We start from the raw sequence: 14,067 nt of genomic DNA on the forward strand, positions 1-14,067 counted from the left end.
AACTGTACTCTGTTTCAACTCTGTTTGTTGACACCATGAAGATCATGTGAAAAGAAAGTATTCCTGTAACCACTTATGTAGAAGCTGTGTTGTTTGCAGATGCATTTCTTTTCCTCCTTGTATTGGTGGAGGCATGTTTGTGAATAGCCATGTATTAAATCAGAAGACCGGTGGAAGATTGTGCATGTGGTTTTGAGTGAAATCAGGCTGGCTGATATTGTTGGCCTGGTTTGTTTGTCCTGAGCTCAGATCTTAAGGCTACTATATTTCAGAGAAGTATACAAGACTATCATTTGTATTTTACACGTATCAGTATTGTCAGTATTTTGCTCCAGCTAAGGTTCAAACGGAAGAGGCAGGTTGGTGGATCTGAGTTTTTAACAGGAAAATGAATGGTATCACTGACAAAACTGTGCGTTACTTACTTTCTACTTTTGCCCTATTGCCTATATGCCTTTTTCACAGCAGCTGCAGTATTTTTCCTTAGTTTCTTGTATTCTCCTCTGGGGCAGAGCCTAGGCTGCCATCTCTGAGGCCGTCTGCAGATTTCCCCATACTGCTATTATATGAATACTCAGCTGTCTCACTTAAGAAATTCTTTTTGTTCTACATCATTAAATACTGATTCCTGCTGCTATTATGACAGATCACTTTACAGGAATCTATAAGGGGACCTGACTGTGATTTAACAGTGGAATAAAAGAATATTCTAAGGCAAGATGGTTTGAATTTATAATATTTTAGCATTGACAAATAAAAGACTCAAAATGTTGAATGCTCATTTTGAGGTTTATATTTTCATAAGGTGAAGTAGGGTCTATTTTAGAGTTGAGTAATTTGGTGTGCAGGAATAGAATTTGTAACACTTATCCAGGCAGTGTCTCTTGGGGGCAACTGGCAGTTGGTCCCTCCCCATTCTGTGAGTATAGTAGGTTAGAAGGAAATTCAGAAGACTGGCTTGTTATAGGCAGGATGCAGAAGAAAGAAAAAGGCTTCCGTAAAAGGCTTGAGTGGTAGCCACTAGTGAAGGCATAGAAATGGCCTAAATGACCTGGCACTTTTTATTCCAAAGTCCTTCCTAACGTGGCTCTAAGCTTCCTGCAGACTGCTAACTCTGTGTAAGAGTTATTTAATAAAAACTGACTACATGGAACAGGTTGCCCAGAGAATTGGTGGATGCCTTGTCCCTGCAGACATCCAAGGTCAGTCTGGAGGATCTCTGAGCACCCTGATCTAGATGTAGGTGTTCCTGTTCATTGCAGGGGAGTTGGACCAGATGACTTTTAAGGTCTTTTCTGGCTCAAGCAATTCTATGCTTCTGTGATAGCTCTCTCCATTTCTGGCTGCATTGGAGCACCTTGTAGCCAGGAGTTTAAGCCCATATACCCAATACTTTTTCCTATCTTAATATGTGGTAATACTTTCTTACATGGAAAGAGTGCGTTTTGAAAAATTCCTGCTTTCTTTGCTCATGTTGAAAGAACACTGAAACTTGATAGAGGGACAAATCTCATGCCTATTCACATGTGCAAACGGATTTGAAAATGTCACCCTGGCCTATGTCTTAAATTTTCTTTAATGCTTTTAAAAGGACAACATAACATGTAAACTGATAGAATTACATGCCAGTGAGACCTCCTTTGAAATAGGCTGTAGTACTAGAGTGCTCCCTAGACCATAAATGTGAGACCCTATGGTGTCCTGTGGCTGAAACATGCTGTACATGCTCTTTTTATCCTAATGGTTGTTTTTCGTCTTAAGCTTTTATTTGTCTTTTATGTGTCTGTGTGTTTTTTTTTAGCCTAGCCATTTCAGTAATGCTGTGTCATTTGCAACAAAACGTTTTGTCTGTCTTCATATTTTGGAGTTTATTTTGTGGATGACGTGGTGAGGAGATGCTCATGGCATGGCAGCACATAATCACCTGAATAAGGAACTCACCAGTAGTGACTCTACATCATTCCTTGTAGCAGAGCCTGTTGTTTCATTCTATTTAGCTTTATATCAATTCTGGCTATATCAAAAGCTGCCTGAAGAAAAATTGGTTCTGCTAGCGGGGGGGAAAAATAGGTAGCATTATTCCATGTGTATGTTCCCACACCGGAAGGCCTCTTGGCTGGATTTTCTACTTCACTGTCACAAACCCCATCAATCTCTTTAACTTCTTCAGAAGGAAGAGAGGATTTGCAGGTTAACCGTTTGGAAACACAAATATGGATAAAACCAGATTCACAGAAGACAGATGTGGACTTTTCAGAAATTCTTAATGCTATACAAGAAAGTAAGTTATTACTTGGATGTAAAATCAATTAGATGGTCAAATAAATCAATTGAGATATATTGAAATTATAACTACAAATATTACTACATACAAATTAACAAACTGAATGATAAGTGAATACTTGTCACAAAAATCTGTGAAAAAGTTCAGTGAGCTATTGAAAGCCACTCAGATATATTTTACTGAGATTTGGATTATTATGTACATAAGAATTCCAGCAGTATATATTTCCTATGCAGAAGCAATGAGAAATATTGAGTCACATTACTTTAATCCATTCTTGACATTCTTAAATACCTCTGTGAATTATTATTATAATATATGTATCCTTCAGTCTGAGACCTAAGACTGGATTTGAACTTCCATGTTTTTACAGAGTACTGGAGTATATTCATATTTTTGCACAAGGTAGATTTTGGGATCAGAAGTAATGAGTTTTTCATGACAACTGAACTCCTGCTTAAGGAAGGAAGACAGACAAAGGGGAATGATTTCAAACTAAAAAAGGGGGAGTTTAGGTTAGATGTCCAGGGGAAAATTTTCACTGAGAGAGTGGTGAGGTGCTGGCACAGGCTGCTCAAAGAGATTGTGGATGCCCAGTCCCTGGAGGTGTTCAAGGCCAGGTTGGATGGGGCCATCCTTCTCACATGCAATTGCAGGATAAATGTCAAGATTTATGTTAGAAAAAACACTGGTTTGTTTAACAAAGGCTGAAGACACACTCACCCACCCCAAAGATTGATGCAACTCTGGAATCTAAATTAATCTGGAATTTCAGTGAGAATTTTCCATAATATGTTGAAAAATCTTGTGCTAGCCAAGGATCAAAGCACATGGTATGGTGACATTGATAACTGGCTTCCTGTTTTCCTTTTTTCCAATTTTAAACTTTGAATTTTGCATAGCAACTTTCTGAAGCTACTTAATAAAGCTAATAGCTTTCTAAAGCTAATAGCAACTTACATTATTAATTACTATAAGACACAAAAGAATGAATCTGCACTTTGTTTTTTTCATAAGAATCAGTAACCATTCAGTAGTGAAATCAGGTCCCGTGATCAATTTGGAGATGGAAGGGAAACTCAGTTTGCAAAATGGCAGTAGTGATCATTTGATAATGAATCCCCTGATTGTTTAAATTGTATTTTTAGAGTGAATTCTATGTTTTGTAAATTAAAAATTTTTCCCGTCAGGAATGCCACTAATATGCCATAGCTCAGATAGAGGCCTGGGACGAGTTGTGCTTGTGGACTGGAGTGGCTGAAAAAATACTGTAATCTTTCAGAGTCTGAATACACAAGATAGATAAACAAAGATAAACAGATTCTCAGGGAAGTTACTATACTTTTATACAAGAAATTGTTATCTTCTCCATTTCAGGCATGAGGGTGATTTAATTGAAACAATTAGATGCCAAGATTAGAATTATTGGCAGTGTTTTTCCAAACTGAATTCTTCCTATATGGCCACATCTCAACTTGGTACTATGTCATATTTTAATGGTATACTCTCTGATTCAAGAGGGCACAGATTTACTTACATCCTCAAATGTTAAACTTTTAGATAAAACCTCCAGTTACTTTTAAAAGTATACTGTCTTTCTGTGGTGATAAAAACAGAGTTCATCTAATTCAGACGCAGAGGTTTGCAATGAAGATATCAACATCTCAGTTCAGTATATAAGTGCCTTTTATAGTTAGTGGAAAGTAACAAGGATGTCTGGATCTCAATTTGTCTCAATCTGAAGTAGGTGGCTAATACAGATTAGGTGACCCACGACTTTGAAGTGGCTGTTTTTCTCTGTTACCTGCAAATGGAATTTAGGGAGATAAGCTAACTTAAATCAGTACTACAGCTTAGACACAAAGTTCTAAGTGATATCTCACTGTGGATATATACATTTAAGTGAATTTTACCCTATGTAAAGCATTTGGAAGTATGTAAAGTATTTGGAAGTGATTCTTGGATATAATATGAAGAAAGCTTCAAAATTGTTTTAGCAATTCAAAACTAAAAAGCATTACACAAAGAGTCTTCTAAGAATTACCATTTTGATTTAAAGATGATTTTAGAGCCATTTGAAAAGCATGTGACTTTTACAGCCTTGGAGACAATGTTTTTTCTTTATCCAGAACAGGCACAATTGCTGCTGGGAAATTAACTTCTATAACATTCAGACACATTCTTTTCTGGAAAGATATTTTGTAAGGTCTTGCTACATGTCCAATGGAATGTCTTATAAACTGCAGTCCTGTGAACAGCAAACAATTACAATAAAATAAATATTATTTCAAAGGTGGTTGCTTGGAATAGTGATTGTTACTTTTGATCCCAGGTGTTGTTAGCATTGAATGAAAATTTTAAAAGGCTAATGATTTACTTTAATAATGATATTTTTTTACCATGAGTTTCCTGAGCATTTTACTTTTCAGGAGCCATGTTGTGTAAATTTAGGTAGCTGGTAAGTCCTTCCATTTGGAAAACTCTAAATGTAATTATTCGAGAGTAGAGGTTTGTTGTTGTTATTGTTTTATAAATGATTAATTACTTAAAAAAAACAGTTTGCTCTGAAGCTCTTTATTTTTTTCTGCCCTCCTTATTCTTTCTTAGACTGAGAATGAAGATAGTTATTGTATTACATATATATACTTCCATGTGAATGTACTGATATTATAAAAGAACTAAAAGTCACTTCTAATGCTTCAGAGCTAAATTCTGTTTGACTACCACAATTCATGCTTGAGTCTTAAACATGCATTTCCAAAATTCTCGTCTAAGTGCTTCACAGTTTCCTCTTGACAGCAGTATATTCAGAAATTTTCAGTAGTCTATAAGAGGCAGTCAAGAAACAATCTTTACTTATCTTAAAATGGCTATAAATATGCACTGTAAAGTAGAGGATTGCACTGGGTGTAAAACTGCCAAAAGGGATGATGCACCTGTTCTGCACCCTGGGTCAAGGTCAGACCATGGGCTTGCAGGTGGCACAGGGAGCTGGAGCCCAGCCCTGATGTGGCCTGGCTTGGACAGGGGCTGATGAGCCTCGGGGAGATGTGGGGATATGAGGCTGAAGCAGGTGGGGGAGCTCTGGGGGTCTGGCCAAGGATAGACATGCCTAGGGAGCCCTGACAAAAGCTGGCAAAGGCTTACATGGCTTTATCCTAGTTATTGTTCTGAGAAGTTGGATGTCTTGCTGAAAAGTGGTAAATAGTTCTGTTTATAAAAAAAAAAAAAGTTGTGATTTCAAAGCTCTTTTCATAAATTCCTGTGATTTGGTTCTTTCCACTGCCATTGCAGTAAAATCAAAACTAAAATATCTCTGGCTTTCCTGTTTGCATTGACTCCTGAGAGGTTTAATAAAAATAAATCATTTGATTGTCTCATTTTTTCTCCTAGTCTGGAAATCATCTGTGATTTTCTTGAGACAGGGTAACAGATCACTGCATAGTTACAGCATTTGGCATTTCAAAAAGTTCTGGGCTGCTGTAGCTCTAGCATTCCCTCCTTGCAGAAATATTTGTATCTGCCAGGCTCACTGACTGCAGGAAAATGCTTGAATATAAAAATCCAACAGAAAGAAGCAAAAAAATGACCTGTAGTACAACAAAATGGAGGAGTCTTGGTTTTTCTGCAAAGCTACTCAAGCTTTGCAATTCTCTGCAAAGTAGGTGTTTTGTTCTCAAGTTTTTTATTAGGAACTATTTTCCAATGCTGGGAATTTTAAAATCAACCATTTTCACCATTATCTTCCTGTAAAAAGACTCTACACATATTATAAACATTGCTGTGAATAATTTTTAAAGAAATTCACTCTTCAGTGCAACCTGATAGACCTAAAAGTCTCCAAAGAGCACCTTCTGCAATATTGATTTATAACTTGTATTCCCCAAAACTAAAATATACTTGGTGGCAAAGTGTGACAATCAGTAATAAAGCTGTTAATTAACAGAAGCATCATCTCTGATCATACTTCCATCTTGCCCCAGATGAGTCAACTTTCAGTTTTGAATGAAAGTTCTTATTTTTAGGCACCTTGAATTTTGAGTGTCTGTCTTCAGGACGGTAAGGGTGTAACTTTTGAGTGCTCTCTGTCCAGAGAGGCTTGTGGAACCATTGAGATTTCACAGGGATTCTTGCTTAGAATTTCTTAGAGTTCAGTTTCCAAGATAAGTGATTCTGCTACATTTGTGTTAAAATGATTTGTATTCACACATTTTTTTAATTCCTCAAGGGATTCTGAATTTTCAACTCACTGATTTTTATTTTTTTTTCCTACAAAGTGGAACATGAAGGGGGAAAATGAACATGCATAATGAAGCTGATCTAAAACCATAGGGGGGAGTTCTTGATATCTCCCGTAGCAATGTACGTGCTGCTCTGCATTGGTATTAAATTTCATTGCCTAAAAAGATATCACCATATACCAGTACCAGTCTGCTTCTCAAATGAATGGTCAAAAACATATAAATAATAAAAGTATTAGATATCATTCTGTTAGGATCATTTGATGATATATGTATTTATCATTGTCTGAAGGGAGCAGAGAAAGTGGAGCCCTGATGATGCCTTTAGCAGCAGTGTAGGAGTGAGTGCTCTTATTCATTGCAGTAGAATAGCCAAGTTAGGTAAAGCCAACAGAAGAGTTGCACTGGAACTATCATCACCATTGCTGAAGTGAAGCAAATGAGATTTGTGAGTTTTTAAATTATTTATTGACATTTGTGGCACAATATTTTATGAAATAATATTGTTTATTATCCAATGAGATTTGGGGTAGAAAAACACTCTTAGCAAATGTTTCAGTCCCATGTTTAGTACCAGTGAGTGAAATAATAAGAGTGTATCTTCAAAAATAAAAACAGCAAGGCAACTGAAGTATAAAGATCTCCGCATTCTCCAGTAGCAAAACTTTCTGTGACTGGAAGAAGGTCATAGACAGCTGGATCACAGACAAGGTAGTTCAGAACATCTCTTCACTACTTATCCCGTTCATTGAAGCTTCCAACCAGCAATTACCTGTGTACTATTGATATAAGTAGTTTTCCATTACTGGCAGTCCAGACAGGTCCTTATAGCTAAGCTTCAAATCAATTCAAAGGTTTTTTTGTTCCAGTAGTTCTTTATGTTGAGTATTCTTCTCATTTGAACATTTGTGCAAAAACTGGTAGTGATCTACATCTAGATTATTATCTTATGAGATAGAATATTCAACTCCAAAATTGCTAAACTTGAGGATTAGTATGTTATTCTAAAAACATTTAACCTGGCACAAAATTTCTTGTTATACTGCCTAGATGGAGAATACATTCATAAAGCATTAGAAATTCTGAATTTCAATTAAAAATTACAGTGTTCATGTTAGTTCATTAGGTTTGATTAGGTTTGTATCTAGTTTGGATGTGTATTCCTTTCTGTTGCTGCTGAAATTATTAGTGGCCTCGTAAGTTAAAGTACTGTGATGTAAAATACAAGGTATGTTGTCAACATTGTCCTCATTGTGTGTGTGCAAATGAAGAATTCTTGAAGCTTTTAATAGGATCTTCTTTTTTTTTTTTAAATCTACCCACAGTTGTAGTAACAGACTTTAGATACTATACAAGGCGTGTGCAAAAGGGCAGCAGTGCTCACAGTGGACAGTAAAATAATAATACATGTAAACTGTAGCATAGATGCAAGTCCAGGACATGAAGAAATCTTTCCCTGCATTGTGAGAGTAAAGCACAGGTAATTTACAAAGTCTGTTGCATTGGAGATTTAAAGAAAAAAGATTTCTTAAACTAGGTCATAGCCCACTGAAGAAGGGAAAGGTGGAAAGGAGGTCACATAGCACTTATGATGGCTGGGGAACAGTTAATGTCCTTTAATTTCTGGCAGCTATTTACTCTCTCCACAGTAGAGGAATGTGTTTTCACACCTGCAGCCAGGAGTTAAAAATGGAGTACAGTTGCCATCAGCAATTAGAGATTTTTGTCTGTTATCTGTTAATATAAATTCACATCAACAGTAATGACAACTGCCTGTCACCTACTTAGGGGAACAGCAAAGAAGCAAAAGGGCCGGGGATATACTGTACAACAGAAAAATGTATCCAGTCAGTCAGATTAGCAAAACAGTGAGGAATGGTGGACTAGACAAATTTCTGCCAGGAATGAGTTAGGGGAAGAGGCTCAGCAGCTGCCTTTTGGGGGCCCCTTCCAAGACAACTCTGCTGTCATAATTCTGGGTTTTGCCTATGAAATATGAGGCTGGAGAGGTAAATGAAACCTCTGCACAGCTGAGGCTTGATCCTCAACAAAGATATCTTTCTTCTCCCCACATGCAGCTCTTCACCATCCTTTCACCCAAGATCTGCAGCTTTGGAGTGCAGAGATAGACCCAGCTGGCTGCAGCCTACCTGTCCCATATCTCCATTCCCATGTCTTCTGTCCAGCAGCCCCTCAGTCTCTGAAGCCAATGGCCTTTATGTGGTACTGTAGAAGTGCAAAGCCACTCTGCCCACAGCTTCCCATTGTCTCCTGACTCTAAGCTTGAGTACAGTGCCAGCATTTAACGCATTCAAAGTCTTCCAATGCTTTTATTTTAATTACTATAAAATTATCATGACACAACGTTGCATAAAAGTTGGAAGAAATTAAACTCAGTTACTCAAGTTGTTATATTCAGTCACACATGGTGTGAGCTGACTGCTCCATGGGGGCTCACCATTGGATTATCAGGGCAGTGCCCCATAGCCAGGGCCCACCCCACCACTCAGGTGGGAGCAGAGCAGCCAGGGAGCCTTGGGACAACTGCAACCCCATGCATTGGGCACCTCTCTGGGGACAGGCTGAGGCCAGGCCAGGACTTTAGCCTGCAGATTGGGGATCAAGATTAGGCCCAGTGAGGGGCATCAGTGACAGACATGGACCTGGGGTGGGTAAGCAGGGCTACCCTGAGCACTGTCTGGGGCCTCTCCCCATGTATACCAGTGTCTTGGACCTGAGACCCACTGACAGGCCTCCAAAACAGGGGTATGTGGTCCAGGACCTTACGCCTCCTTGATTTTTATCAAGTTGGGGTTAATGTAGCATGACTGGAGGCTAGGCAATCAGTAATCTGAATATGTTAGCATTATATATATAAAAAGATGCCAAATTTGGTGAAAGTTATGATTAGCCAAGCTCATATATTCAGTGTCTTTCAAGTAGCAGTACTTACTTGAGATCTTCTGCCACAGATCTGTACAATTTCTAACTTGATATTTTGTGCAGTAGTTTAAAAATACCTTCCTCATTGAAAGCAATTTTTTGTGGCTGTGATAAAGAAAGCAATCCTTTAAGCCACTTATCCTAAGAGAATCCAAGGAAATAGCTAACAAATGTTTTATTGTGACAGTTGATTACTTATTTAAGATCAGAGAGATACTATGATATCCTAAATCTTCACCACTGCTCATCAGGAGATTTTAAACTTAATGTCATAGATACACCAGAACTAAAAAGCGGGATAACTGATAATGTGTTACACTCATCTTCATTTGGCTCGAATGTATTTAAACATATGTTTTTATCTTTGTTTTTTAGTAGCCAAGGATGTCAACATTTTTTTTGATGAGCTAGAAGGTGTGAACAGCCCTTCCAAAGATGACGATTCCCTGCTTCACCATGGTAACTTGACCAGTACTTCTGATGATGCCAGCAGGTTGGAAGTGGTGGGAGAGGTAAGACAGAAAATTATTAAAATAATGTTCACTATAAAAAGGGAATAAACGTGATTTCATTCAAAATCTCATTTTCTACAAGAGAAGATTTCCCTTATCTTAATCCTTCTGGAGTATGGATGAAGGAGAAGCACTTGTAAATCTCATGAAAGGTGCTAGGTGTCAGATACACAACAATTTCCAATCAAGTAAAGAGCAGAACAGACTTGATGCATAATGTTGATTCATAGGACATACCAAGGAAGAATCATCGTTCAGCACATAGTCCCTTTTAAATTATGTTATAATACAGGCAAAGCACTGTTAGGCTCGAGCATGAAAATTTGGGCCTTTCTGTGTCTTTTGGGCAGAAGGGAATGTGATACCTTTTAACTGTTCTAACTGCCTAGGAACGCTACGCCTACTTCAGGGAGGGAGGAGACCATGGGCTCATCCCTGGCTCTAAGACCTCCTTTCACCTGCTTAAGACGAGTGACCACAACCAGACTACTTGGAGTGGTTACCTCCCAGCTGTGCCTGAGGATTTTTGGCAAAGTGCTGGTTGGCACAGATTAGAACTGGAAGATGCCATGCTAACAAGAAGAATGGAAGACCATAGGATATTGTTTAAGCCTCTGCCCCAAGTCTTTTGTTTAGTATCTTAGAAGGTATAGTTACAGACATTGACTTTTCCAGGAACTAGAGTATTTTGTAGATTATGTAGGTTAAATAGGTTGTACCAAAAGTAATGCATCCTATTTATTGCCATGGAAACTACAACTGATACAGAGAGCACAATAAGACTATTTGATGGAGCAATTTTTCTTGTACTAGAAATTCAGCCCACAGAGAGTTACACTCCTAGAATGTTTAGACAGATAATTAGAGTGACAAAATTCATTCCACTGAGAGATGTGTTTGACCTTGCTCACAATTTCATCTTCCCCTTCCCTCACTGCTCTTTCACAGCCTCCCCTACAACCTACAAAGGGCCCTCTTTACCTGCTTGAATTATAATACAGTAACCTGGCATGATATTTATGTGTAGCTTTTTGTGATCGTGTACCATGTGGTCTCTAACTAAAGGGCAGGGTTGAAAAGCACACAACTTTTGCATATTAAAGAGGAAGAGTGAGCAGAAAATGATAGGAAGAGAAGTGATGAGAGAGAACAATATATGCTGCTGTTAATTTAACAGCAAAACCTTTTTTGACCTGTTTGATGTATACTTTTTAGGTGTTTTAAAGTGAAAGGGAAAATGTCTGAAAATATTCCTAGTTGAATAGGTTTATTTATTTATTTATTGCATAACCATAACTGATGAAAAGAACCATATACGTCAGTTAGATGTATGAGAGAAAAAAAAAAAAAGAAAAAAAAAGTCGTGGCCTACCAAAAAAATTATAAAATAAAATTAAAAAAAAAAAGAGAGAAAGAAAGAAAAGAAAAAAGTTTTGAAGTCTATGGAGTCCCCAGATTTACTCCAGAAGAAAATTATTACATTTTTCAGATGTTCTTATTTCAATCCATGAAAATGAATGTATAACCCAAAAAACCTTAAAGGAAGGAAAGAAAAAAAAAAAAAAAAAAAAAAAAAAGAACATAAAGTTTTCTTATTAGTTTGCTTAGCTGACAAGTTGAAATACTGTTTGCTTCAGTTGTCTGTTCAAGCTTAACCAGAAAATCCCTTGAAGAGTTTATGGATAGAGCTTTATCAACAGTAACATCAAAGATGTAGAGCTAGATAAGGATTCAACACGGCCTTTGGCTAAAGATGTGTCATCATTTTATTTTGCTTCATTCAGACAGAAATGAGGTCTGAGCAGACTAAAAATCATGGTTTTCTTTGTGTGCACTGATCAGAGAACAGTAGGTACTAGGTGTATAGTTACAAATCTAAATCTTGGGACATACTGTCACTAGAATTTTGAAACTTTGTTTTGATTGAAGCTTCATTTTCTGAGAATTAGAGTTGCAACAGAAAGAAGGAGAAAATGGTTTAAGATCCACGCTTTTTCTTCATCTATTCTGCCTTTCCTTCTGTAGTGTATTAAATAAGCCTTCTGTATTTAAGGAAGTTAGAATGATGAAACTTTAAAAAAAAAAATGATTTCTACTTAAAATAACATATATGTTCTTGAGATTCCAGCTGATATAAATAGTTTTGAAATTAAAACTGTAAAAGTCACCCATACACTCTTCACTTTAAACTCAAATTCTAATGATTATTGGGTCTAGTGTTACTAACATTGTGCAGAATAGTGTTTGTTTTAACAATCTTTTGTATAAATTGGAACTTGCACTATTATGGCAGAAAAAAGTTATTCATATTGCACATAAGAACTCTGATGTTCTTTATGGCACCTCTGATACCCTGTGCAGTTTCAGCTTAGTTGTCTTGTATTTAACTCAGTTCGTGTTAACTACGTTTCTTTTTTCCTTCAAATTCCTGTCTTCTTCAGTGACCTTTTTTTTTTTTTTTTTTTTTTAAGGAAAAGTGAATTTTGAAGTCATGACAGAGGGAAAGGAGAGGCAATGTCTGGAAAGCATGAATACCAAAGTGGCAGAAAAGTCTCTGTTTGGAATAGCGCAAATCTAGAATGCTGAGGCTGATGCAAAAAGCCCTGCAGCTGCTGTTTCCTAACACTGATAAGCTAATTTGAGTGTCTCTATATCATGTAAGACATTTGCACCCTCAGAGTTCTTGCAAAAAGTTTGCTCTATAAATCCTCCTTACAGGCTATAACAGAGAGACAGCAAGTGTACCTTCTTGGAGCCCATACCAGTCTACTCGAGTTTATCACTCTGAATTTTTCATACAGAATTTCTAAAATGAAAACTACTTCCAAGTGACAATGTTGTCAAAGCTACCCTTCTGGAAGAAAAATGACAGTACTGGAGTTGGGATGGTTTCACAGATCCAAGAGAAAGTAATTGTCTCAGGCAGTCATACTTATTGAGAAATTAGTCCTACAGGATAAATAACTAATCTAAATCTCTTAGGCATCCTTTAATTGTAAGATTCTATATGCACTGATAAGTCAGTGTAGGCTAAATGAATTTCTTTCAGAGAAAAGTGAAACATAGGAAGCCAGAGGGCAAATCTGTTTTTCCAATGGATTCACTGTTCTTTGTGGAGAAAGATACATTCCTTGTGTTGAAGTCTGAGCTGCTCTGTATTACCATTTTAGTTCCAATCAAGAGTGTGAATTTGAAGTGAATCTCTCAATAGGCCCTACCCATGCTTTGGATTGTAACTGCAGAGTTTAAACGTGGATCTTACCTGGGTGCAAATACATTGTGAGATGTACTTGAGCTGATATCAGCTAGAGAGTCTCTGGAACAACACTGGAGTGGGCCCAAAGTAAACCCTCAGTCCTACATGGTGTGTAGAGCAGGCCCTCAGTACAGATTGTCCTCTACTCTATGGATACATCCCCACTGCCCTCCATCATATGCTAGAATACACATGGTGTCTATAGGACCTGCAGAACTGGAAGAACAGCAGGAGGCTTAGAAACCAGAGCAGAACCACTAAGCTGGCCCACTGCCTCTGAATCTTCTGCTGCACTGTTCTTTTATTTAAATGCTCTGCTTGGTTTTTCATGTCTTCTCAACATCATTTATAGGAAAAAAAATGACTGTGTTTCCTGAGCTGTTTTCATATTTAATACGCTGTGAAAAATACTTCTGATATCCTGATATTATCATTTGTCAGTATTATATGCAGTATAGATATAAATGGTTTATTACTGTTATTTCTGTAGGGCTTACGTCTTTTTTCTTGCCTTCATTTTCACTTTAAAGAACAGCTCCCACTATATCAAGTCTGTATTAAGCTGTGTCAGGAGTCAGGCAGGCACTGCAGTGAAGGAATGTTAGAAGAATTCCCCTTTCTTCTTTCAGTAAATTGGGTGTACCAAGGGGATGGTACATTTGGATGCTTTCGTTGTTTTTTCCATTTAAAGAAAATGCTCACTGAGAATCACGTAGTAAGTTTACATTTAACTCCTTGAATTGGATTTTTCTTCCCTTCCCTTCCCTTCCCTTCCCTTCCCTTCCCTTCCCTTCCCTTCCCTTCCCTTCCCTTCCCTTCCCTTCCCTTCCC

The 14,067-nt window shown here is 37.5% G+C and overlaps 1 protein-coding gene across 3 annotated transcripts in view; it reads left to right on the forward strand.

Annotated features, from left to right (window-relative positions):
- The window catches only part of ANO4 (anoctamin 4), a 155,450-nt gene that overhangs the window by 52,019 nt on the left and 89,364 nt on the right, over positions 1–14,067 (forward strand). For 2 of the 3 annotated variants that reach the window (XM_042816301.1, XM_042816302.1), the window contains exon 3: positions 9,844–9,980. In XM_042816301.1, the coding sequence (XP_042672235.1) occupies positions 9,844–9,980 (137 nt within the window). The remainder of the gene's footprint in view (positions 1–9,843; positions 9,981–14,067) is intronic. The other variant, XM_042816303.1, reaches the window with a different exon arrangement.

This window comes from Centrocercus urophasianus, unplaced genomic scaffold (genome assembly GCF_019232065.1).
Source record: "Centrocercus urophasianus isolate 14NV4802_14NV808 unplaced genomic scaffold, USGS_Curo_1.0 seq_15, whole genome shotgun sequence".
Lineage (NCBI taxonomy): Eukaryota > Metazoa > Chordata > Aves > Galliformes > Phasianidae > Centrocercus > Centrocercus urophasianus.